The 24,062-nt window shown below is 48.6% G+C and overlaps 1 protein-coding gene across 3 annotated transcripts; it reads left to right on the top strand.

Annotated features, from left to right (window-relative positions):
* Nucleotides 1–2,447: 2,447 nt before the first annotated feature.
* On the top strand, nucleotides 2,448–22,610 carry ISY1 (ISY1 splicing factor homolog). 3 transcript variants are annotated; one of them, XM_068162648.1, is made up of 12 exons: nucleotides 2,448–2,563; nucleotides 2,795–2,817; nucleotides 4,601–4,652; nucleotides 8,135–8,200; nucleotides 10,814–10,856; nucleotides 11,037–11,149; nucleotides 12,399–12,516; nucleotides 13,751–13,873; nucleotides 14,449–14,558; nucleotides 16,783–16,869; nucleotides 17,805–17,922; nucleotides 18,658–22,610. In XM_068162648.1, the coding sequence occupies exons 1-11, from the start codon at nucleotides 2,561–2,563 to the stop codon at nucleotides 17,910–17,912; spliced, it is 846 nt and encodes a 281-aa protein (XP_068018749.1). In that variant the 5' UTR covers nucleotides 2,448–2,560; the 3' UTR covers nucleotides 17,913–17,922; nucleotides 18,658–22,610. The 3 variants fall into 3 exon arrangements, with proteins under 3 accessions (XP_068018749.1, XP_068018748.1, XP_068018747.1); XM_068162647.1 differs by having other exon boundaries at nucleotides 18,626–22,610; XM_068162646.1 differs by lacking the exon at nucleotides 18,658–22,610 and having other exon boundaries at nucleotides 17,805–18,607.
* Nucleotides 22,611–24,062: the final 1,452 nt, after the last annotated feature.

The following is a 24,062-nucleotide window of genomic DNA, read 5'->3' as shown; positions in this document are numbered from 1 at the left end:
GGGGCAATGGCTTTGAGCTGGAAGAGGGGAGATTGAGACTGGCGAGTGGGCAGAAATTCTTGACAGAGTAGGGAGACACTGGAACAGGGTGCCCAGGGAGGTTGTGGATGCTTCCTTGCTGGAGGTGTTTATGGTCAGGGTGGACAGGGCCTTGAGCAACCTGGGGTAGTGGAAGAAGTCCCCTGTCCATGGCAGGGGGTTGTAGCTAGATGATCTTGTAAGGTCCCTTCTAACCCAAACCATTCTGTGATTCAGTTCTGCCTGGTCAGTGCACCATAAAGATGTAGAAGGCAGGTCCTGCATAGTGTAAAAAGAGTGAGATGGTGATAGCTATGACTGTTGTGATTCCATGGCAGGCTGCCTTTTGCTAAAACTATTTGCTGAAGGGTGGAACTAAAGGGTGGGGAAGAGCTGCTTGCCTGAGTTGTGTGGGGTTTTAAATGGGAGGTGCGTATGTTTGGGTTGGTTGGCTTTTACTAGCTGCTGTTGGAGCATGAATGTACCTCTGAGTCTTGCATGTGGCTGCCAAAATCCTCATGACATCCACACTGAAGGGAGCATTGTCTCAGGGAGGTATAGCCAGCCAGCACATTCTTCAGCCTTGGGGCAGGTTACTATAAATTACCTGGATCTTTACATATCATTATCTTAATTAAACTAATAAAGCTTGAAGTTCTGTGATTAAAGTCTTGGAAGTCCTTGGACTTCACCTGTAGCTAAAGCAGTGCTGTGTTGAAGACCTGCTGTGCTGGTGACATTTCTAATCTACTTTTCCATTCCTGTGGAATATGGCAATTAAGCTTGCTTATGAAGACGCTGCATCTCTTGCTGCTTAGTGCTGTGGTGCTTCACTGCTTTATCATACTCACTGCAGCACTGCATTCATATTCTGGGTTTGGGTTGGAAGGGACCTTAAAAGATCATCTAGTCCCAACCTCCCTGTCATGGGCAGGGACCCTTTCCACTAGACCAAGTTGCTCAAGGCCCTGTCCAACCTGGCCTTGGAACACCTTCAGGGAGGGGACATCCATGACCTGCTTGGGCAACCTGTTCCAGGGTCTCGCCAAATAATAATCCCTAATGGGATTTGAAAGCTGAGGAATAGCAGGGTGTCACTTTAAAAAGCAGGAAATTATTCTGGGGTCTCTCTTCCATCTTTTTCTGGAGGGCAGTCCAGAATATTGCTGCTGCTACTTCAGGTGTCTGTTGTTCCAAAGCTGAGGATGAAAAGCTAATAGTGAGTTCAGAAATCCTGGGGATTTGGAAAAATCAAAGCTGAGATTTCATTTGTTGTGCATTAATCTTTGACACTACAGCATCTCCTCATTCATTTTGAAGACCAAGGAGGAGTCTTCTCTGGGAGTGTAGTGGTTTTCATGGATCTGGTGGATTGCCTAGATCAGGAAGAGGAGGAGATAAGTGTGTAAGATGTTTTTTCTACATAAGACAGGCCTCTCTGAAGGGATAGCATTGTCTGGAAAGGGACATTGTGTTAAAATTATTGGAAGCCACTGAATAAATTCTCACTGGAATCCAGTCTTCCCAGTTTGGTTTTTAGACCAGCTGCAAAGGATCACTGTAACTGTCCAACTGAGGGTGCAGTCTGTGCGTGGTGGAATAGGTGGCTGTAGGAGTCCAAACACTGGGAGAACCTCGGGGGAGACATCATTGCTCTCTACAAGTCCTTGAAAGGAGGTTGAAGCCAGGTGGGGGTTGGTCTCCCTGGTAACAAGTGACAGGACAAGAGGAAATTGCCTCAAGTTGCAACCAGGGGAGGTTTAGCTTGGACCTTAGAAGAAACTTCATGGAAAGGGTTCTCTACCACTGGAAAGTTTTGTCCAGGTTGAATCCCTGACCCTGCCAGGTGTTTCAAAGACACAGAGCTGCGGTGCTGAGGGACATGATTTAGTCCCAGACTTGGCAGAGTTAGAGCATGTTTGGGCTCAATGATCTTCAAGGTCTTTTCCAAACCAAGCTATTCTGTGGCTCTGCTGGAAGGGCACTCTATGTGCCAGCCTGCCTGAATCCCGTGCAGTAAGGCTGGAATGGGATGTATGCAAAAGCACTTTTCCATTCTTGCCTATGGAGAATAGAATAGTGGGGTTACTGCCTTTTAATATAGTTTGTTATTGCTCAGTGGATGGAAGTACTGCACTACCACTACAGCAGGCGAGCACGGGAGTTATTCTCCATAACGGCTGGCTGCCGTACAGGGGCAGCTGAAGCACAACACAGCCCTGCGTGAAGATACTGAGATTTCCAGCGAAATGCTGCGAGGTTTCAAAGCCTTAGCGGGAGAGGGGTGGGAGTGGTATTAAATAGCACACAGTTGTGGGCTGCGCGGCGCTTTCCCGCCCCAGCCGTCTGAGCGGGGCGGGGCTGCGCTGCCGTTCTGCCTGCCGCCCCCTGCCTGCCGCACGGCGCATGCGAGGCGGGAGCCGCCGCCCGCCTCCGCTTCCGGGCCGAGGCCGCGTCTGCTTCCGGGGCTCCCTGCCGCCTCCGGTGGTTTTGGCGTTGTTTTGCGGAGGGGCCGTGCGAGTCCGCGGCACCTGCTGGCACCATGGTAAGTGCGGGGAGGCCGGGAGTCCTGCTGGTGCTTTTGTCCAGCGATAGGGCTCCGCAGAGAGTGGTTCCCGCCGTGCTGCCGGTGGCTCCTGCGCCGGGCCGGGTGACCCTCCGGCCCGGCTGGCGCTGGTGTCCGAGCGCTGCTTCCAGGCGCTGAGCAGCGGGGCGGCGGGCGGGGAGATGCTGCCGAGCGCCGTCAGTAACAACATGTCCGTTTTCTCTATTCCAGGCTCGAAACGCGGAAAAGGCCATGTAAGTATGGCTGGGGATGTCTGCTTGGGCATGTCTGGTGGGGTGGGCGCTGCCTGTGCTCATATCCTTTCAGGGTGCGCTTCAGTACAAGCATCGCTCACTGTGGCCTTGGGGCACAGTGCCTGAGGCGTCCAGAGATCACTCTGCCGTGTCTCCGGTATTTGAAGCAGCAGAGTGGTGCTCCTGTGTTCTGCTTGCCTGGGACTCTGGCTCTGTTTGGTTCAGAGGTTCCTGTGCCGTGTGCTTGCTCAGTAGGACTCGCTGGCCAGCCTGGTTTTAGAACAGAATTAACCAGGTTGGAAGAGGCCTCAAAGATCATCAAGTCCAACCTATCACCCAACACCATCTATGCAAATAAACCATGGCACCAAGCACCCCATTCAGTCTCTTCCTAAACACCCCCAGTGATGGTGACTCCACCACCTCCCTGGGCAGCACATCCCAATGGCCAATCTCTCTTTCTATGAAGAACTTCCTCACCTCCAGCCTAAACCTTCCCTGGCACAGCTTGAGACTGTGTCCTCTTGTTCTTGTGCTGGGTGCCTGAGAGAAGAAACCAACCCCCACCTGGCTACGACCTCCAGGTAGCTGTAGACAGCAATGAGGTCTCCCCTGAGCCTCCTCTTCTCCAGGCTAAGCAACCCCAGCTCCCTCAGCCTCTCCTCACAGGGCTGTGCTCCAGACCCCTCCCCAGCTTTGTTGTCCTTCTCTGGACACCTTCCAGCAACTCAACATCTTTCCTAAACTTAGGGGCCCAGAATTGGACACAGGATTCAAGGTGTGGCCTGACCAGTGCTGAGTACAGGGGCAGAATGACTTCCCTGCTCCTGCTGGCCATACTGTTCCTGATCCAGGCCAGGATGCCACTGGCTTTCTTGAGTACTTCTCAAAAAGGTTTGCAGGCCACATCTAGAACCACTAGATTGAGACTCTTCAATATGCTTGTCTCACATTTGTTCTTCTTCCTAAAACAATTCCTGAGCTTGTACCAGGCTGAAGAGACTACACTGCAGTCTGATACCTTGCAAGCTATCCCATCCAGTGCCTCTGGGACACTGGGTTGCAGAGAGTGATTTTTGTGCTGGAAATGCCTCTTAACAGCAGATGGAGCCCAGATAATTAGCATAGCTGTAGGGTACAGGTATGATGTTAAAGGTTTGAAATGCTCTTTTGTTTGCTCTGTGCTGTTCAATGTAACTATTCAAGGTCTAGTAAATAAAACTCTGTATTAAAAACCTGTAGCATGTGGAGTCTCTGCTCAGTCCTAAGAGACTCAAAAGATCTTGGTTGAAAAATAATGAAGCACTGACTGCTGTTTTCCTACTGAAGCTTCTTTTTCTCTTCTGTAGAGGTGTTTGGTTGCTTTTATGCATTCTCTGCTAAGATTTGTGAGCTTTGTGCTTAGAACTTGTTGACAATATTTTGCTGCTAAAATCTAACATGCTGCTGTTTGATAGAAGAATCAATTGGCTGCTTACCAGGATTTAGTAGTCATGAACTTAGTAGTCATGAGGGCTTGGGTGACAGGTTGGACTTGATGATCTTTGAGGTCTCTTCCCACCTCATTGATTCTATGATTTATATTTAGCTTAGAAATTAACCACTGAGGCTTTCTAGTGCTGAAGTCATCACTGTCTGGAAGAGGAAGGCAATGAATATGATGAAGCCTTTGTTTTCTACAGGCTGCAATTAAGTCCATAATCAGCATCCAGAGCAGAGCTTGCTCCTGGCCAAATGTGGGTTAGTAAAAGTGAATCTGCTGCTTTTCTTCCCTTTCCTTTAGGACGGCCTTAGCAAGGTTTCGACAAGCTCAGCTCGAGGAGGGAAAAGTTAAGGTATGATGTACAAATACTAAAGCTTTGTTAGCTCTTCCTGAGAGTGGAGTGAAAGCCACATTCAGAGCTGTGTGACCAGTTGTCAGGTCATGTGCAGGTACAGGTATCCTGTAGGTGGGGGGCACTAGTCATCTAGAAAGCAGCTGATGTAGAGACTGAATTTCACAGAGACACAAAACAGAAATGGCAAGTAGAATTTTCTGTAGTCTTTTCAGCTGGTTTGTTTAGTTATGTATGTGTGTGTCTGATGTTCTTCTTGTCCAGTTGTGGTGCCCTCAGCACAAGAAGGATATGGAGCTGTTGCAGTGGGTCCAGAGGAGGCTGCAGAGATGTTCAAAGGGCTGGAGAACCTTCCCTATGGGGACAGGCTGAGAGAATCGGGAATGTTCAGCCTGGAGAGGAGAAGGCTCAGCAGACACTTCAGAGCAGCATTCCAGTACCTGAAGGGAGCTACAGGAGAGCTGGAGAGTGACTTTTTAGCAAGGCATTGAGTGACAGGATGAGGGGCAGTGGCTTTGAGCTGGGAGAGGGTAGATTCATGTTGGAGAGTAGGAAAAAATTCTTTACAGTGAGGGTGATGAGGTAGTGGGACAGGTTGCCCAGGGAGGTTGTGGACGCCCCCTCCCTGGAGGTGTTTAAGGCCAGGTTGGATGAGGCCTTGAGCCACCTTGTCTAGTGGGACATGGCAGGGGGTTTGGAATTAAATGATCTCTAAGATCCCTTTCAACCCAACCCATTCTGTGTTTCAGGGGTGTATGGGCTTGGCTACTGAGGGAAAAAAGTGAAAATAGAACACCACTTAATATTTATGCTGCAATGCAGGTAGTCTGTGTAGTAACCAAGCTACAATAATGCTATAAACAGAGGCAGCATGCTGGGCAGAAAAGGGAAATCACTTCTGAGATTGAAGTTATCTCTTTCTGGTACTGCTTATGCAAACCAGTGCTCACCCACTTAGTCTTGCTGACAGTAGTCACAAGGTTTATTTGGAGCTCTTCCCAGAAGAGGTAGAGAAATCCTTCTCAGTCTTGTTTATTGGTACATTGTGACAAAACAGTAACCACGAAACAGAGGACCTTCAGGCTCACCCTGAACTCGAGGCTTGCATGAGACACAGCATTGGCATGTTGTTAACCCATCACATGGTAGCTGTGTGTGTGTTCAACGTTGTCTTCCCTGTCGGGCAGTTGGGGTTTGGGGTGGGGCTTTTTAGGTTGCTATAAGAAGATTGTTTTGGTTGGTATAATATTGACCTAAAAATGCACTCAGCAACTTCATAGTTTAAAAAAAAACTCCATCGCTGTGGTGAAAGAAAGAGCACCCCTGACCCACACAGAACCTGCAAGATGATTCCAGACTGTCTCTGGATGTTCCTGTATGGGTTTTACTGAGTCATAACTCAAATTGCAAGAATAGTTGTATGAGGATCACAGAATGGTTTGGGTTGGAAGGGACTTTAAAGATCATCTCATTCCAACCCCCCTGCCATGGGCAGGGACTTCTCCTGCTAAAGCAGCTTAACCAAGGCCCCATCCACCCTGGCTTGGAACACTTCCAGGCCTGGAGCCTCCACAGATTCATGTTCACATAATAGGAGTGCCAGGTTGGAAGGGACCCCGAGGATCCTCTGGTCCAACCCTTCTAGGTAATAGTATATTTTAAATGAGGTGGCCTAGCACCCTGTCAAGCTGTCTTAAAACTGTTCAGTGTAGGAATCCACTGCTTCCCATGGGAGGTTATTCCAATGTCTTAACTGTTCTCATGGTGAGCTTCTCCCCAGCTCTGCTCTCTGTCCATTCTTCACCCAGCCTGGATTTGTTCTTGGAGCCTTGCCCCGTCTTTGTTAAACTTCATGCAGGTTGCATGGCCCCAATTCTCCATCCTGTCCAGGTCTCTCTGGATACCATCCCTTCCCTCCAGCATGTCAGCTGCACCACACAGCTTGGTGTCACTGGCAAACTCACTGAGGTGCCTCCATCCCACTGTCCATATCATTGAGAGAGATGTTAAACAGTGGTCCCCTGAGGAACACCACTCCCCACTGTTCTCCTCTCAAACATGGAGCCACTGACCATTACTCTCTGAGTGTGGTCACCACAAGCCAATGCCTTTTCCACCAAGTGGTCCACCCATCAAATCAGTAACTTTTACCAAGAGGTTCTTTAGGACAGGCTTACCAATTTTAATCTGGGGTAACAGACCCAGGAATCCTGGAAGCTGAGGTGTCCTATGTTTGTACCTTAAGAAATGATGTTTTTCAATGAGTGTGAGCAATATGATGCAGTAAAGTGGGAACTAACAGCTTAGGGAAGCTGTAGTGGAAGAGATTCCATGAATAAGGTGGGGTAGAGTTTCTGGGATACTCTGTAAGGAAAGGGTTTTAATGTGTAACTGGAAGAGCTGTGGAAGTGCTGTAGGGAAAGGGAGAAAATAACTGCACACTGAGTCCTAGAGGTAAGGTGAAGTGTTTGTTTAAGCAAATCAACAGAATGTGAATAGAATAGACCAGACCAGGTTGGAAAAGATCTTTGAGATCATCAAGTCCAACCTATCACCCAATACCATCTAATCAACTAAACCATGGCACCAAGTGCCTCAGCCAGTCTCCTCCTAAACACCTCCAGTGATGGTGACTCCACCACCTCCCTGGGTAGCACATCCCAATGGTCAATCTCTCTGGGAAGAACTTCTTCCTAACATCCAGCCTAAACCTCCCCTGGCGCAGCTTGAGACTGTGTCCTCTTCTTCTGGTGCTGGTTGCCTGGGAGAAGAGACCAACCCCCACCTGGCTACAACCTCCCTTCAGGTAGTTGTAGACAGCAAGAAAGTCTCCCCTGAGCCTCCTCTTCTCCAGGCTAAGCAACCCCAGCTCCCTCAGCCTCTCCTCACAGGGCTCCAGACCCCTCCCCAGCTTTGTTGTCCTTCTCTGGACACCTTCCAGCAGCTCAACATCTTTCCTAAGCTGAGTGGGCCCAAAACTGGACACAGGACTCAAGGTGTGTGAAGAAGGTTGAGGAAAGGTTTCCAGATAGATTGTGGTTGGAGGAGTACAGAACAAAATGATGGGGGGGAGGGGGGGGGGGGGGGGGGGGGATGGAAATAATTACATTTTTATAGTAGTAACAATTAAGAAAGAAGACCTAAACTTAAGAGCTGCTTGGAAGAGAGTGAATTTTAGATGCTTGTATATTAAAAACTATGTGATTTGCCCTAAATGGAGCATTCTTTGTACTGGGGAGGATCGTGGGGGATGTCTTGAACAAAGCAGTGACAGCTTTTGTTTGGAATCAAGTGGATTTCAGATAGGTTTTTATATCCTGTGGTAGTTGAATTTGCTGAGGCTGTAAATTGCTTCTGTCTCCCACCTAGTAAAATATCAGTGGGCTTGGTGGCATAGTTGGGGACTAATCAGGTAAGAAAGGTGGTGTGAAATGAATCTGTTGGTGTTAAAACTTCCTGGTGTGTGGTTTCTGTCCCAACAGGAGCGGAGACCCTTCCTTGCTTCAGAGTGCAATGAACTGCCTAAAGCTGAGAAGTGGAGGCGGCAGGTAATCTTTCTGATTCCGCACTGGGCACAGCTTCAGCTCTGCCTGGTCACACACCATGCTCACAGATAGCTTGTGGGGTTTTTTTGCCAGTATGCTGAAAGTTAAATCACAGAATCATTTAGATTGGAAAGTCATAGAATTGTCAGGGTTGGAAGGGACCTCAAGGATCATCCAGTTCCAACCCCCCTGCTATGGGCAGGGATACCTCACATTAGAGCAGGTTGCTCAGAGCCACATCCAGCCTGGCTGCAAAAACCTCCCTGAGGGATGAGGCTTCCACCACCTCCCTGGGCAACCTGTGCCAGTGTCTCACCACCCTCATGGGGAAGAACTTCTTCCTAACATCCGATCTGAATCTACCCATGTCTATTTTTCTTTCCATTCCCCTTAGTCCTATCACTCCCCGACACCCTGAGAAGTCCCTCCCCAGCTTTCTTGGAGCCCCCTTCAGATACTGGAAGGCCACAATTAGGTCACCTCAGAGCCTTCTCTCCAGACTGAACAACCCCAACTCTCTCAGTCTGTCCTCATAGCAGTGCAGCTCCAGCCCTCTGCTCATCCTCATGGTCCTTCTCTGGACACCTTCCAGCATCTCCAGATCCTTCTTGTAATAGAGGCTCCAGTACTGAACAGAGTGCTCCAGGTGGGGTCTCAGCAGTGCAGAGCAGAGGTGGAGAATCACCTCCCTGGCCCTGCTGGCTATGCTTCTCTTAATGCAGCCCAGGATGTGATTTGCTTTCTGGGCTGCAAATGCACACTGGTGGCTCTGGAAAGGCTTTGGATGTATGGGCCATGGGAATCACCCTGTAACTGCTTTGTCTTTGGGCAGATAATGGGATGAAATTCTCAACGTGTTGGTGGTCTGGGGAGGTTGGTGACTGCCTCCCATGTGCCAGATACATGGTGAGATATGCACCCTGCACACCCATCAGAGCATTCTGGCACTGCTGGTGGGAGACTGAGATGTCTCTGCTTGGTATAGAAGGCCATAAGGATGATCAAAGAGCTGAAGCATCTGCCATATAGGGACAGGCTGTGAAAGCTGGGACTGTTCAGCCTGGACAAGAGAAGGCTCCAGGGAGACCTCAAAGCAGCCATCCAGTACCTGAAGGAGGCCCACAAGAAAGTTGGGGAGGGACTTGTAGTGATGGGTCAGGGTATGGCTTTGAGCTGGAAGAGGGGAAATTGAGACTGGAGATTAGGAAGAAATTCTTTGCAGTGAGGGTGGTGAGGCACTGGAACAGGTTGCCCAGGGAGGTTTGTAGATGCCCACTGCCTGGAGGTGTTCGAGGCCAGGGTGGACAGGTTCTTGAGCAACCTGGGCTAGTGGAAGAAGTCCCCTGCCCATGGCAGGGGGTTTGGAACTAGATGATCTTTAAGGTCCTTTCCAATCCAAACCATTGTACACCATTACACCATGTGTACAAAGCAGGCTTCCAGTTGCCTAGGGCTATGTCCAACTGAGTGTTGAGTATCTCCATGGATTTGGACTCCACAGCTTTTTGGGGCTTGTGTTCCAGTGTTTTATAACCTTCCTAATGACTTTCCCCTCCCCCTTGAATTTAATCTGAATTTCCCCAGCTCCAACTTCTTGCTTGCTGCTTTTCCTCTTGCCACACACCGTTGAACAGTGGCTCTGTCTTCTCTGTACGCTCCCTTAGATAACTGAGGACAGCAGTGAGTTAGTCCTTTTTAGTCTTCTCTCAGGGTGAATCAAACCCAGTCCTCTCAACCTTTCTCTGCATTTTTCATGTGCCCTTGCCCTCATCACATGTGCTGCTGTAAAAATATTTCCCTGATTTGATGCTTTTGAGGTAGTGTCTTTGTGCCTGAATAAAATCTCTGATGAGCTTCGCAATTACAGGCTCAGGTCCATTTTCTGGATCAAAAGCCCCAGCTTACAAGTTGAATCTTTGAAGGGCTTTTTAAACCTTTTCTAAGCTGTTTTGTTTTGGCTTGGGGCTTGGGTTGGTTGTTGGCTTGGGGCTTGGGTTGGTTGTTGGCTTGGGGCTTGGGTTGGTTGTTGGCTTGGGGCTTGGGTTGGTTGTTGGCTTGGGAGGGTGGTTGGCTTGGGGGGCTTGGGGGAAGTGTTGGCTTGGGGGGCTTGGGGGAAGTGTTGGCTTGGGGGGCTTGGGGGAAGTGTTGGCTTGGGGTTATTGGCTTGGGGGAAGTGTTGGCTTGGGGTTATTGGCTTGGGGCTTGGGTTTGTGGGCTTGGGGTTTGTTGGCTTGGGGGAGGTGTTGGCTTGGGGCTTGGGGGAGGTGTTGGCTTGGGGCTTGGGGGAGGTGTTGGCTTGGGGCTTGGGGGAGGTGTTGGCTTGGGGCTTGGGGGAGGTGTTGGCTTGGGGCTTGGGGGAGGTGTTGGCTTGGGGCTTGGGGGAGGTGTTGGCTTGGGGCTTGGGGGAGGTGTTGGCTTGGGTTGTGTGTTGGCTTGGGGGGCTTGGGGGGTGTTGGGTGTTGGCTTGGGGTTTTGTTTGGGGGGGGTTTGGTTGTTTTTTGGTGCATGGGTAGGTTTGGGGGGGGTTGGTTGGTTTTGGGGGGTTGGTTTGTTTTGTTGGTGGTTTTTTTTGTGTGTTGTTTTGTGAAATTCACTTCTGTGTTCTTACTTAACCAGATCATTGGGGAGATTTCCAAGAAAGTGGCACAGATTCAGAATGGTAAGATTTAGCTTTCTAATCCTTATATTGCTTTGAGTCTCCACTCCTAAGCAGTTACAGTAAAAGTGACATTTCATGTGAACTATACTGTTCCTGTTGCATGAGTTCTGGAGGGATTCCTGTGCTTCTATTGAGCTGCCTAATTTATTGCTCATTGTTTTTTTTATGCCCTTTAAACAGCTGGATTAGGTGAATTCAGAATTCGGGACCTGAACGATGAGATAAACAAACTTCTGAGGGAGAAAGGACACTGGGAATTCAGAATAAAGGAGCTAGGAGGTCCTGACTATGCTGTAAGTATAGATGATTTAGTGCTGCATGGTAGTTCTGCTTACAAGTAAAGTCAGTAGTGAGAAAAATCCCTGCAACATTTAGTTAACCATGTATTAGTTGGCCAGTGTTTACTAGGGAGGAACTTCATTCAGCCCCCTAAAAGTATCACAGTATCACAGTATAACTAAGGTTGGAAGAGACCTTGAGGATCATCGAGTCCAACCTATCAACACAGACCTCAGGACTAAACCATGGCACCAAGTGCCACGTCCAATCCCCTCTTGAGCACTTCCAGGGATGGTGACTCCACCACCTCCCTGGGCAGCACATTCTAATGACGAATGACTCGCTCGGTGAAGAACTTTCTCCTCACCTCGAGTCTAAACCTCCCCTGGCACAGCTTGAGGCTGTGTCCCCTTGTTCTGGTGCTGGTTGCCTGGGAGAAGAGACCAACCCCTTCCCAGCTACAACCACCTTTCAGGTAGTTGTAGAGGGCAATGAGGTCACCCCTGAGCCTCCTCTTCTCCAGGCTAAACAACCCCAGCTCCCTCAGCCTCTCCTCACAGGGCTGTGCTCAAGGCCTCTCCCCAGCCTTGCTGCCCGTCTCTGGACACGTTCAAGTGTCTCAATGTCCTTCTTAAACTGAGGGACCTAGAACTGGATGCAGGATTCAAGGTGTGGCCTAACCAATGTAGAATACAGGGGCACAATGACTTCCCTGCTCCTGCTGGCCACACTATTCCTAATGCAGGCCAGGATGCCATTGGCCTTCTTGGCCACCTGGGCATTAGGTTGAGTCAGAAGAAATGTTTTTCTTCATGAGCAAATCAGACTTTTCATTTGGAATACCACTTGGAGGGGTCTTGCCACCAGCTGTGGTCTGTTTTTTTTTTTAACCTTTCAATAAGTGCTGTTTTAATATCCTGTACTTGGTCTGTGGAAGGGTTTTCACCTAGTTACTGCTGAGACTGAAGTAATGACACCAGCTCTCACTTGCTAAAACATCAGAAGTATGTTTCTTGGCACATGTTTGTTAGATACCTAAATATTAGTGCAGAGAATGAGACAGGCTTAGGTATTTGTGAGGGGTTGTGTGGACATTTTTGGATCTGTGATAAGTAGCAACAGTAAGAACCTGTATAAAAACAAGCTGTTAAAAATTACCCCTGGGCTAGTTGGAACTGGTACAGAATATCTCCCTTCTCAACCCTTTAACCAACTAAGATGCTCAGGCAATGCAAGATTTAAGCAATTAACTCTGTTTTCCAGAGGATTGGACCAAAGATGTTAGATCATGAAGGGAAGGAAGTTCCAGGAAACAGAGGTTACAAATACTTTGGAGCTGCAAAGGATCTACCAGGAGTGAGAGAGCTTTTTGAAAAGGAACGTAAGTAACTAACAGCTCTCCCCAGGCATGCACCTGCCTAGTGGCATCTCTGGAGTAAAAGGTCCACTGTGATATGTGGGGAATACCAGCAACAACATATCCTGTCCCTTAGGTTGGCTGAATGAAATGCAGAAGATGAGTAATTAATTAATTAATTAAAAGCTATTTGTTTGGGTAAAGAACACTGCTGGCTGTTTGCAGTTGAATTAAAGAGCTAGAAAAGAGTCAACTGTTTTCTTCCAGGGCTTCAAGCCAGCAAGGATCAATGTTTCATAGAAACCTTCCAGCATGGCAGGTTAACTTTATTGATATGTTCTAAGTTGTATTTTGAGTCCAGAGCTAAAAAATGAAGAAGAAAATGGCTTGGACAGAATTTTAGAAGCAGCTTTTGTTGGAGGTAAAACTAGATGCGAGTAAAGCTTTATATCATAGTATCATAGTAGTATCATCAGTCAGGGTTGGAAGGGACCACAAGGATCATCTAGTTCCAACCCCCCTGCCATGGGCAGGGACACCCCACACTAGATCAGCCTGGCCAGAGCCTCAGCCAGCCTGGGCTTAAACACCTCTAGGGATGGGGCCTCAACCACCTCCCTGGACAACCCATTCCAGGGCTTCACCACTCTCATGGGGAAGAACTTCCTCCTCACCTCCAGCCTGAATCTCCCCACCTCCAGCTTCATTCCATTCCCCCTAGTCCTGTCACTACCTGATATCCTGAGAAGTCCCTCCCCAGCCTTCTTGTAGCCCCCCTCAGATACTGGAAGGCCACAATTGGGTCACCTCGGAGCCTTCTCTTCTCCAGACTGAACAGCCCCGTATATTGAATAGGAATTACTTGGACCTGCAAATGAGGGAGGTCTGCTGAATCAGCTCCTTTTTGCCATCTGCAGAGGAAATTTATGAAAGTACTACATGATTTGGGGGACCTTGGGACAGTTTTTGTTCCTTTCATCTAGTAGTCTTGTTCAGTATTGGGATTCCAGTACAGGGGGAAGAACAACTGTGTTCAGAACAGTGTAGAATTGCCAGAGGGTGGGAACTGTGAGATACCAGCTCATGCATTCAGACAGCTTTATGCAGGCTGGGGTGAAATGCCAGTACTCCCAGGTGGGACAGCAGTTCAGGTGATCTGTTGGTGCTTGTAGTTGCTCTGAGAACTGGGGATGGGAACTGGGAATGCACAGCAAGCTGTCAGGATGGACCTGGATGAATGACAGTTGTGTTCTTTCAGCCCTCCCACCACCTCGGAAAACTCGAGCTGAGCTTATGAAAGCCATTGATGCAGAGTACTATGGCTACAGGGATGAGGATGATGGTATTCTGGAGCCACTGGAACAGGAATATGAAAAGAAAGGTGTGTGACCTTCCAAACCTCCATAAATCAGTCCAAGAAGAGGGAGGATAGTGGACTCTGAAGTTAAGATGCCTGTTTTTTTCCCCCACTCTGTGGCTGTTGTCTTGTGCTTAGCTGTCAGACTTTCTCTTGGATAGGTGTTGTGTAAGGCATTTCAGCAGGAAGAGGATGTGCTGTGGAGCTCCCTTTCATATTTCCTGCTGTTAATGATTTCATGTTGTCAGCCAGTTGCTTCTTAAAGCAAAATCTCCCTTTTCCCCCACATTTGTAATGCTTAAGAACATTAAAGAGTAGGTTGCAGGAGGGAGATCTCCAAAACTCAGTGAGTTAGCTCCCTCCTTTGTGAAAACTGACCATACCTCTTTCCTGTCTCACCTAATTGTTTAACCATGAACACTGGTGTTTAGTTTTCTTGGAGGTCAGAGGGCCCTTCTGGAACCCCTGATGTCTAGGTGGCCTGTAGTAATTCATTGACATATCATCTGTCTCCAAACTTCAACACACCTCTGGGTTTTGCTCAGGCTGTGTTGATGTATTCTATTAGATCCACTTAACCATTTTCCTTTGCTCATCAGTTATAGCAGAAGCAGTGGAAAAGTGGAAAAAGGAGAGAGAAGCACGACTTGCAAGAGGGGAGGAGGAGGAGGAAGAGGAAGAGAATATCTATGCTGTCAATGATGATGAGGTATGTGGTGGCTAAAATGATGTAGACCTTCATGAGCCTTCTGGGCTGCTGTCTTGGATGCAGAATCTGTCTGCATTCATGGCCTTGCTAAGAACATCTGCTGCTGCATTCTGCTTTTCTCTGCTTAACAGAGGGAGATCTGGGGTTATTTAGTCTGGAGAAAAGGAAACTCAGGAGAGATGCCCTGGCTCTCTACAACTCCCTGAGAGGAGGTAGGAGCCAGGGAGAGGTTGGTCTGTTCTCCCTGGTAACAAGTGATAGGATGAGAGGAAATGGGCTGAAATGGTGCTGGGGAGGTTTAGGTTGGATATGAGATGAAACTTCTTCACTGAAAAGGGTCTTCAAAGACTGGAACAGGCTGCCCAGGGGGATGGTTGAATCCCCACCCCTGAAGGTGTTTCCAAGAGGCAGAGATGCAGTGCTGAGGGACATGGCTTAGCTCCAGACTTGGTAGAATTAGAGAATGGTTGGGATGAATGATCTTATAAAACTGTTTTGGTTGGAAAAGACCTTTGATTTGGTAGTTCTGTAGCTTACTGTATAACTGTCCCTATTTAGTAAAGATGAGAAGTAGATGAGTAAGCTTGGTCCAGCCCTAGAGAGTGGTGAAAGCTGGCAGCTAGCAAAGACTTCTTACTGGAGTGAGAATTAGCTGAGGCTGTGTTTGATTTATCCGTCACTGCCAGGGGTGCTGGTGTTTGTAAGGTACTCAGTTGTTAACACTGCTCAGTCTTGCTTCTAAGTGCAGCACAAGTAACAGCAGAAGTAGTGTACAGTACTTTTTGTGCTGTCTGTGCATAGCGAAGCCAAGGGTTGCCAGAGTCTTGTTCTCAGTTGAATCCTGGTGCTGCAGTCACTGCTAGTATAGTATAGTAGTATAGTATCAGTCAGGGTTGGAAGGGACCACAAGGATCAGCTAGTTCCAACCCCCCTGCCATGGGCAGGGACACCCCACACTAGATCAGCCTGGCCAGAGCCTCAGCCAGCCTGGGCTTAAACACCTCCAGGGACAGGGCCCCAACCACCTCCCTGGACAAGCCATTCCAGGGCTTCACCACTCTCATGGTGAAGAACTTCCTCCTCACATCCAGCCTGAATCTCCCCACCTCCAGCTTCATTCCAATCCCCCTAGTCCCCAGTTCAAGAGAGATGGGAAACTGCTGTAGAGAGTCCAGGGGAGGGCTACGAGGGTGCTTAGGCAGGGGAATATAATATCTCACCTAAGTGAATTTATCACAACAATAAAAAGGAAGTAGTCCATGAAATCTGGTGGTGGTGGAGTCATCATCATTGGAGGTGTTTAGGAAGAGACTGGATGGGGTGCTTGGTGCCATGGTTTAGTTGATTAGATGGTGTTGGGTGATGGGTTGGACTTGATGATCTCAAAGGTCTTTTCCAACCTGGTTTATTCTGTCCCTATCCTATTCTGTCCCTATCCTATTCTGTCCCTATCCTATTCTGTCCCTATCCTATTCTGTCCCTATCCTATTCTGTCCCTATCCTATCCCAGGGTGTGTTTGTATTATCTCATGGTTCATAAGCCCAGCTCTCAGGTGTGAGAGCAGAGCAATACAGAGATACACAAGGAAGAGGTTCTTACATTTTGAAAGCCTTTGTTTTCTTCTCGGTTAGCTGGCTCCTCTTTTTGTTTACAGCTTTGCTATGGCAGCCAGAGATGTGGGAAAGCAGGGAATGCATCTTTGCATTCATGCCCACACCACAGCAGAGGAAAAGCCATCTGAAGAATGCAAGCAGTCATTCTGAAAATGTCAAGGAGTAGGGTCTGAACGTGATGTTTGTCACACGCCTTTGTTATTTGGTTTTATTCACCACCTTCTTGTGTGGCATGGACCAGGCTCTCCCTGGTCCCTTGTGGCAAAACAAGTCAAAAAAAGACAAAAAAGGGGGGTTGGGGAGGGGGGGGTGTGCTGTGGCAGGGGAAGTTTAGGCTGGAGGTGAGGAGAAAGTTCTTCCCAGAAAGAGTAATTGGCCATTGGGATGTGCTGCCCAGGAAGGTGGTGGAGTCACCGTCCCTGGAGGCGTTCAAAAAAGGCTTGGATGTGGCACTTAGAGCCATGGTTTAGTTGTCAGGAGGTGTTAGGTAATAGGTTGGACTTGATGATCTCTGAGGTCTTTTCCAACCTGGTTGATTCTGTGATTCTATGATTCTGTGACCTCTTTAGAAAGTAAACTTGATGTGGCTTGGGTTTGTTTTGTTTTTCAGTCCGATGAGGATAGCGGCAAGGAAAAAGAAGGTGAAGAAGGTCAGCCGAAATTCATTGCACATGTACCAGTGCCATCCCAACAGGAGGTAAGAGCCCACAAAATCAAGTTGCACTCTGGCCTCTGCAAGACAGATCTTAGGGCAGGTCAGCAGTGAAAAGTGTCTTCATTTGCTAGGTCAGGCATTTCCTGTTATTTCTGTGACCTTGACCAGCAGTTTGAGGAGGTTCTCCTCCCCCTCTACTCTGCCCTAGTGAGGCCACCTGTGGAGTACTGGGCCCACTTTGGGCTTCCCAGTTCAAGAGAGACAGGGAACTACTTGGAGAAAAGAATACATAGCAATTTTTTCTCTTTAGACAGTAGTCAGTGTAACCTTTTCTCTTTTTTTTAGTAGCAAATCATACCTTATGCCTATGGGATTGTGCCTTCTAGATTCTCAATTACAAAGAGCTACATTTCAGAGTACAAATTTTTGAGAGATGCTGTGTGCAGGTTGGGCACATATAACAGAGATCAAAACACTCCTTGCAGGTTGCTGTTAGTAGACCTTTGAAGCAGGTGCTTGTTAAAGCATCATGTTTTGCTGGCACTTCAGACAACACCTAGGAGAGAAGCTCATAGCTGTGGCTCATGTGAAAAGCACAGCCACTCACTGTTACTTCAGGGGTGTGGACCAGTGTGCCATCACTCCACATGCTCTGCATTTGCTAAAACTGTATCTGAGATGACTGAAACAAAATTCTGTACTGAGAGTAAAACAAAGTGGTAGCTAACATCCTAATTCAAAACAGTAGGAGTGTAGCTCTGAAAGGGAGGCATCTCTCTTAATGTTGCTTTAGACTTGCATGAGCTTCAGCTGAGTGTTAAAACACAGCCTCCTGATCTATCCCAATTCAACTATGCCTACACTAGTGAACACCTAGCTTGCACTGTCTTCTGTGGTTTCCTTCTTCCTGTCTGAGTAGCATGCCAGGTTTGAGCAGCTCACCTCACCTGACTCTCACCCTGTTGTTGTGTTTGCAGATTGAGGCAGCTCTTGTGAGGAGAAAGAAGATGGAGCTTCTTCAGAAGTATGCCAGTGAAACCCTCATGGCCCAGAGCGAGGAGGCAAAAACACTTTTAGGATTGTAACGTTGCACCAGTACGTCCCAGGTTTTGTATGATGCAGCTGAAAGGAACAGGTTCATATATTCTGTGGCAATCACTTGTAGCTCTGAAGGTCCCTTTGGATGTTGAGTTTGAACTGGTGAAGTTCCAGCATGTTCTGCTGAGAGCAAGCTGTTGCTTTGGGTTTTCCAGTAGGATGACCTACGCTTCAGTGCTGAAGAAGATCAATTCTAGTTTTAACCTGTCTCTATATCTGCAGCAACTGCCTTTAGTCCTTGCACCTTTTAAAATGGTCTGTGCAGTGGTGCCTCTTGCAGACAGAACCACAAACCCAGTGATTGTGTCTCAGTCCTGATGTAAAACTGTCAGGTGTTGCTGCCGTTGTCTGCTGTACCCTGCCTGCAGGTGTGCACACCTTTCTGGAGTGAGCTTTTGCTGAGCTGAGTGCAGAAATAATTTATGATGCCTGGTTAGTTTACCAGAGTAGCCTAGAAACTGTCCAGAGGTACCTTGGAGGCAGATTTGATGAGCAACTTGGAAGTTGATTTGGGTTTTTTTATACAACACACACGTTATGTCTAAAAGCTGTTACCCTTCTTGTGGTTGGTAACCATACCTGGGTGAATTCCATGCTGGATATTTCAGCAGCTCTTGTAAATGCTTCCAACTTTGCAATGCCTTGTTCAAATCTATTTTAGTAAAGCTTATTTCCAACTTGATGTCTTGTTTCATTCTAGTTCAGAGGATTGTGGTATTTCCCTCCCTGCAGCCAAAGAATAGGATCATAAAGAGGCATCCATGTAGGGATTCGAAGCTCTGCATCCCTACTGCTAAGGGCTTGTGTATCCAGTGACCAGAGGCAGATTGCAGAAGAGCATGTTTGGAGTCTTACCAGTGACTAACATCATTATACAGACCTGAATGAATGACATTTTAAATTGGGCATCTGCAGCCATGGAGTAGAAGTGGTGCCAAAGGAATATAGTATTCAACAACCAAGTAACCATGTCTGGGACTATTTAGTGTTTCAAGATGCTTTTTGTATTTGCTGTCCATTGCAAATAATCCACTTCAGAAGAATCAAAGCTCTAAATTACAGAGACAAGCTTTGTCTTCCTTGATCACAGCATCAGAGGGTGTTAGGGGTTGGAAGGGACCTCTGGAGATCTGTGAGTCCAACACCCCTTCCAGAGCAGGACCATGGAATCTTAACACAGGTAAGAACGATGAAAATGATCAAACAAAAAACAACTTAGCCTCCAAAAAGTGGAAAGCACAGCTGCCAACTTAGTGTCTTTACAAAAAAGATCAAATGAAAACCTCAAATGTTCATAGCAAGCAGACAACTAACATTCTAAGCACATTCTTCTCCCTTTTACCAGCAAAGCTTTCCCTGCTTTGTAGTAAAGCAGCAAATGAGTACAGTTAGGATTTGTGTTAATTTGTGTGCTCCAAGTTGCAAGCATCTCTCCAAAATTAGTCTTTGGTGCTGCCCCTTGAATGTTTTCTGTTCTTGAATGCAGAGAAGGTGATGTGCTTAATTATCCACATGGTGTTTCCCAGAGTCCCTTCTCTGAAATCCCTGGCCATCAAGAATGGGTAACTAGGCTCCAGTCATGCTGGATGTACTAACAGGTTTCTGGGCTAGCTGTTCTGAATCAGACTAGGACACCTTTTCTGTGGAAAAATGAAGTTTGTGAAGGATGAAGGCTTTGTTGCTTGGTACTAAGCCAGTAACCAGGTCCCTGAATAAACTGACAGGCTACTAGGACTTTATCATGCTAGATTGGAAGGGGAAAAGGGGAAGGAGCAGTCTGGCTGGAGACAAGCCTGGAACACATACGGAACGATGTGATGGCTCTACTGCTATCTCAGAGGAGGTAGGGGACAGTGGGCCATGCAAGAAGGAAAATGGAAGGGCCATTGATCAGCTAGGACTGATGGTAGTGCCTGGGAGGCATCAAGCAGGGAGCAGTCCCCTACCCTACACAAAGGGCCATGACTGAAGTGTGTCTCTGCCAATGCACAGAGCGTGGGAAACAAGCTATTGTCCAGCCAGATGCATGGTGAGATGAATCCCACAGCTGGAGTGCTGTGTTAGATGGCTATAGGCTCTTCTTTAAGAGAGTGGAACATCCTCCTTACAAGGAGAGACCGAGGCAGCTAGGTCTCTTTAGTTTGGAGAGGAGGAGCCTGAGGGGTGACCTCATTCAGGTTGATAAAGATGTGCAGGGTGAGTGCCCAGAGGCTGGAGCCAGGCTCTGCTGGGTGAGGCCCAATGACAGCACAAGGGGCTGTGGTGGAAGTTGAGGCATAGGAAGTTCTGTGGAAACATGAGGAAAAATTCTTTGCCTGTGAGGGTGACAGAACACTGGAACAGGCTGCCCAGGGGGGTTGTGGAGTCTCCCTTTCTGGAGATACTCAAAACCTGTGTTCCTGTGTGATCTGCTCTAGGTGACCCTGCTCTGGCAGGTGGGGTGGACTGGATGAGCTTTCAAGGTCCCTTCCAGCCCCTAACATTCTGTGATTCAGAAGGGACAGGCCCAGAAGGAGGGGTGGTGAGGCAGCCCTGCATGTTAGGGAAGGCCTCAACTATCTTGAGCATGACAGTGATGGTGATGACAGGCTTGGATGCTTGTGGGTAAGAATCAGGGGGTAGGCCAACAAGACAGATGTCATGATGGGGGTCTGCTATAGGCCATGCAACCAGAATGGGGTGGTTGATGAAGTGTTTTATAGGTGCCTCAGGAAGGTCTCAGAATCACCAGCCCTTGTTGGGGGCCTGCAGGAAGGCTGGGGAGGGACTTCTCAGGATCTCAGGGAGTGATAGGACTAGGGGGAATGGAATGAAGCTGGAGGTGGGGAGATTCAGGCTAGATGTGAGGAGGAAGTTCTTCCCCATGAGAGTGATGAAGCCCTGGAATGGGTTGTCCAGGGAGGTGGTCGAGGCCCCGTCCCTGGAGGTGTTTAAGCCCAGGCTGGACGAGGCTCTGGCCAGGCTGATCTAGTGTGGGGTGTCCCTGCCCATGGCAGAGGGGTTGGAACTAGCTGATCCTTGTGGTCCCTTCCAACCCTGAATGATACTATGATACTAAATTAGATAATGGTACAAAGGTGCAGAACAAAGCTGAGCAATGCAAACTGCTTGAACTCACTGTACTTAAATACTTGCTTGGTAGCGCTGAGTGCTGAGCATTTTGAAGCTGAAGGCTCTTTTTGGCCACATCAGAGGAAACAAATTGCAGAGTAACTGTTTGCCAGCAGTGGCCTGCAGTAAAATGCCAACATTCTGCTTGCTGTGAAGCTGCTGGTGAAGTTTGGGCTAAGAAGCTTCTGTGGCCAAAGACAGAAAAGTGATCTTGGAGTTTGTCCCAGAGAGTGAAATGGTGCATGGGCTTGGCAGTAGCTCTTCCTTTTGAGTGTGCAGCTGTACTTAAGTGTGTGGTGTTGGGCTTACAGCTCATGCCACCTGTAAAGCACCTCACCCCCAACATATCAAGGTTATGTCATTTTATACAAAGAAGCATAGAATGGCTTGAGTTAGAAGGGGCCTTAAAGATCATCTAGTTCCATCCCCCTGCGATGGGCAGGGACACCTTCCACTAAACCAGGCTGCTCGAGGCCTCATCCAGTCTGGTCTTAAATACTTCCAGGAATGAGGCACTCACAGCTTCTTTGAGCAACCTGTCCCAGTGCCTCACTGTGCTCATAGTAAAAAAACTTCCTCCTAATGTCCAATCTAAATCTGCCCTGCTCTAGTTTAAAGCCATTGCTCCTCATCCTCTTGCTACAAGGCCTTGTACAAAGTCCTTTTCCAGCTCTCCTGCAGCCCCCTTCAGGTGGAAGGCTGCTGTAAGGTCTACCTGGAGCTCAACTCTCTCAGCCTGTCCCCAGAGGAGAGGTTCTCCAGCCCCCTGATCATCTTTATGGCCTTCTCTGGACCCTCTCCAGCAGGTCTATGTCTTTCTTGGGCTGGGGGCTCCAGAGCTGGACACGTTTCCATGTAGCTTGTGCTCTTCTGCTTCAGGGTCCTGTGTTGTACATCATCCTGGCTTGAGCTCTGAGGGGACAACCACCTTGATTGTTCTGCTTTTGCATCCATTTTGGCTTGCTTTTCTGTTTCATAACAGCATTCCATTCTGTTTCATCTGATGCCAACCATGTAAGTGGTGCAGACTGGAAGACACCTTCCTTGTTTTTTGTCTGGTTGAGTGCAGTGCAGTCACCACTGGATCAATTTCTCCCTGGAGCCTAAGAGAAGGTGGTGGAGGAATATTTGTTGACAGCAGCAGGAATTAAGTGGATTTTCCTCCTCTGCAGTAGCAGATGATCAAGACAGAGATAGCTTTGCAGAGTATCCATTAACTAATGATATTTTGTGTGAGAAATTGTCTTTAATATTTGGCTTTTGCAAGGGGAATTTCTGGGGACCCTGGGGTTCGATTGTTGGGCTGATTGGTTGGCTGTGGTCTGCATTGTGTGAGGTTCATTCTTGTGTATTGGGAGAGAAAGGTGAGGGGCAAACATGTCTAAAGACTGGCCAGGTCAAAAGTGCAGGTTTTGTCTCAGTCCTGATGAGAGGGGTGGGAGCACGCTGGGGAATATATATGTTTGCCGTCTCTAGAAGTTCAACTCATGTTGTTAGGGTGCACCTCTAGCAAATTCACTATGCACCCAGAGCTGTGTTGCCTTTATGTGATAATAAACTGGTTATAAATTTCAGCAGTGAGTTCATTCCTCACGTTTGTGCTTGGCACTTTCAAATCTAGATGCTGGGAAATGCTTTGGCAATACAGATGTATGATACTGCAGTGTCTGTGTATACACTGATAGACTTCCCCCTCCACCCCCCAGGCATCAATTTCTCAGGAACTAGGAGGAGCATTTGACTTGGTATTAAAGAAAAACTGCAGTTAGTTATTTGGTAGAGTTCTTGTGCTACTTCTTTCCTTTGCTGCTAATGTGGCACCACCTCCTGATGCATTGCACTCCACTCCTTAGCCCTCTCACGCATCAGGGCTTGGAGCTGAAGTCTGGGGAGCTCCACAGACCTTCACCAGGTACCAGGGTGTGCAATGGTGGCACAGAGACACCCAGTGCACCCACATCACACAGAATTGCTCCAGGTTTTGTGCTGCCAATCTGCTTGTTCTGTGGCTGGGGTTAGCTTTGTGAGGGAAGGGGTGTTTGTTCCTGCTGTTGTGGGCCATGACTCGCACAATGAGGTCAACTGTATGAGGTTCAGTGAGGCTAAGTGCCAAGTCCTGCCCTTGAGTCACAACACATTTGAGTCACAACAACCTTGTAAATGCTCCAGGCTTGGGGAAGAGTGGCTGGAAAGCTGCCCCGTGAAAAAGGACCTGGGAGTGTTAGTCCACAGACAGCTGAAAGCAAGCCACTGGGTGGCCAGGTGGCCAAGAAGGCCACCAGCATCCTGGCAATAGCATCAGTAACAGTGCGGTCAGCAGGGCCAGGGCAGGGCTTGTGCCTCTACTTGATACTGGTGAGACCAACCCTTGAGTAGTGGGTTCAGTGCTGGGGCCATCGTTCCAAGATGGATATTGAGATGCTGGAGCAGGTCCAGAGAAGGGCAACAAAGCTGCTGAAGGGTCTGGAGAATAGGGCTGATGAGGAGTGGCTGAGAGAACAGGTGGTGTTTAATCTCTAGGAGAGGAAGCTAAGGGGAGAGACCTCATTGCGGTCCACAACTGTCTCAAAGGGGGTTGGAGCCAGGTGGGGTGCTAGGACGAGAGGAAGTGGCCTCAGGTTGCCCCAGGGGAGGTTTAGGTTGGACACCAGGAACAGTTCCCCCAAAGGGTTGTCAACCCCTGGAACAAGCTGCCCAGGGCAGTGGTGGAGTCCCTGGAAGGGTTTCAGAGCCGTGTAGATGTGGTGCTGAAGGATATGGCTTAGTGGCAGTGCTGGGTGAACTCCTGCGCTCGATGATCTAAACAGCCTCTTCCAAGCCGAGGGATTCTGTGCCTGCCGTGTGACGTCGCTGGCTGAGGTAGTCCCGGAGCAGGGCAGCCCCGGCGCGGCCGGGAGCGGCGCCTCCGCCTGCGGGGCGGTGCCTCAGGGGCGTGGAGGAGCGGCGGTTTGAAGCCGGGCGGTCCGGGGGAGGCCGGTGTCTCGCCGCCGCTTCCTCCTTCCCTCAGCCGCGGCCGGGATGCGCCG

Source organism: Melanerpes formicivorus, unplaced genomic scaffold, assembly GCF_026170545.1.
Source record: "Melanerpes formicivorus ecotype bairdi unplaced genomic scaffold, bMelFor1.0.p_v2 SCAF_66, whole genome shotgun sequence".
Taxonomy (NCBI): domain Eukaryota; kingdom Metazoa; phylum Chordata; class Aves; order Piciformes; family Picidae; genus Melanerpes; species Melanerpes formicivorus.
Note: the sequence above shows the minus strand (reverse complement) of the source record. Positions and strands in the feature narration are given on the sequence as shown.

Bases quoted from the DNA above. Each gene is read 5' to 3' on its own strand.
- ISY1 (XM_068162648.1), top strand. The intron at 13,874-14,448 runs GTGTGTGACCTT...TTTGCTCATCAG, and splicing joins ACAGGAATATGAAAAGAAAG to TTATAGCAGAAGCAGTGGAA. The intron at 14,559-16,782 runs GTATGTGGTGGC...TTTGTTTTTCAG, and splicing joins ATGCTGTCAATGATGATGAG to TCCGATGAGGATAGCGGCAA.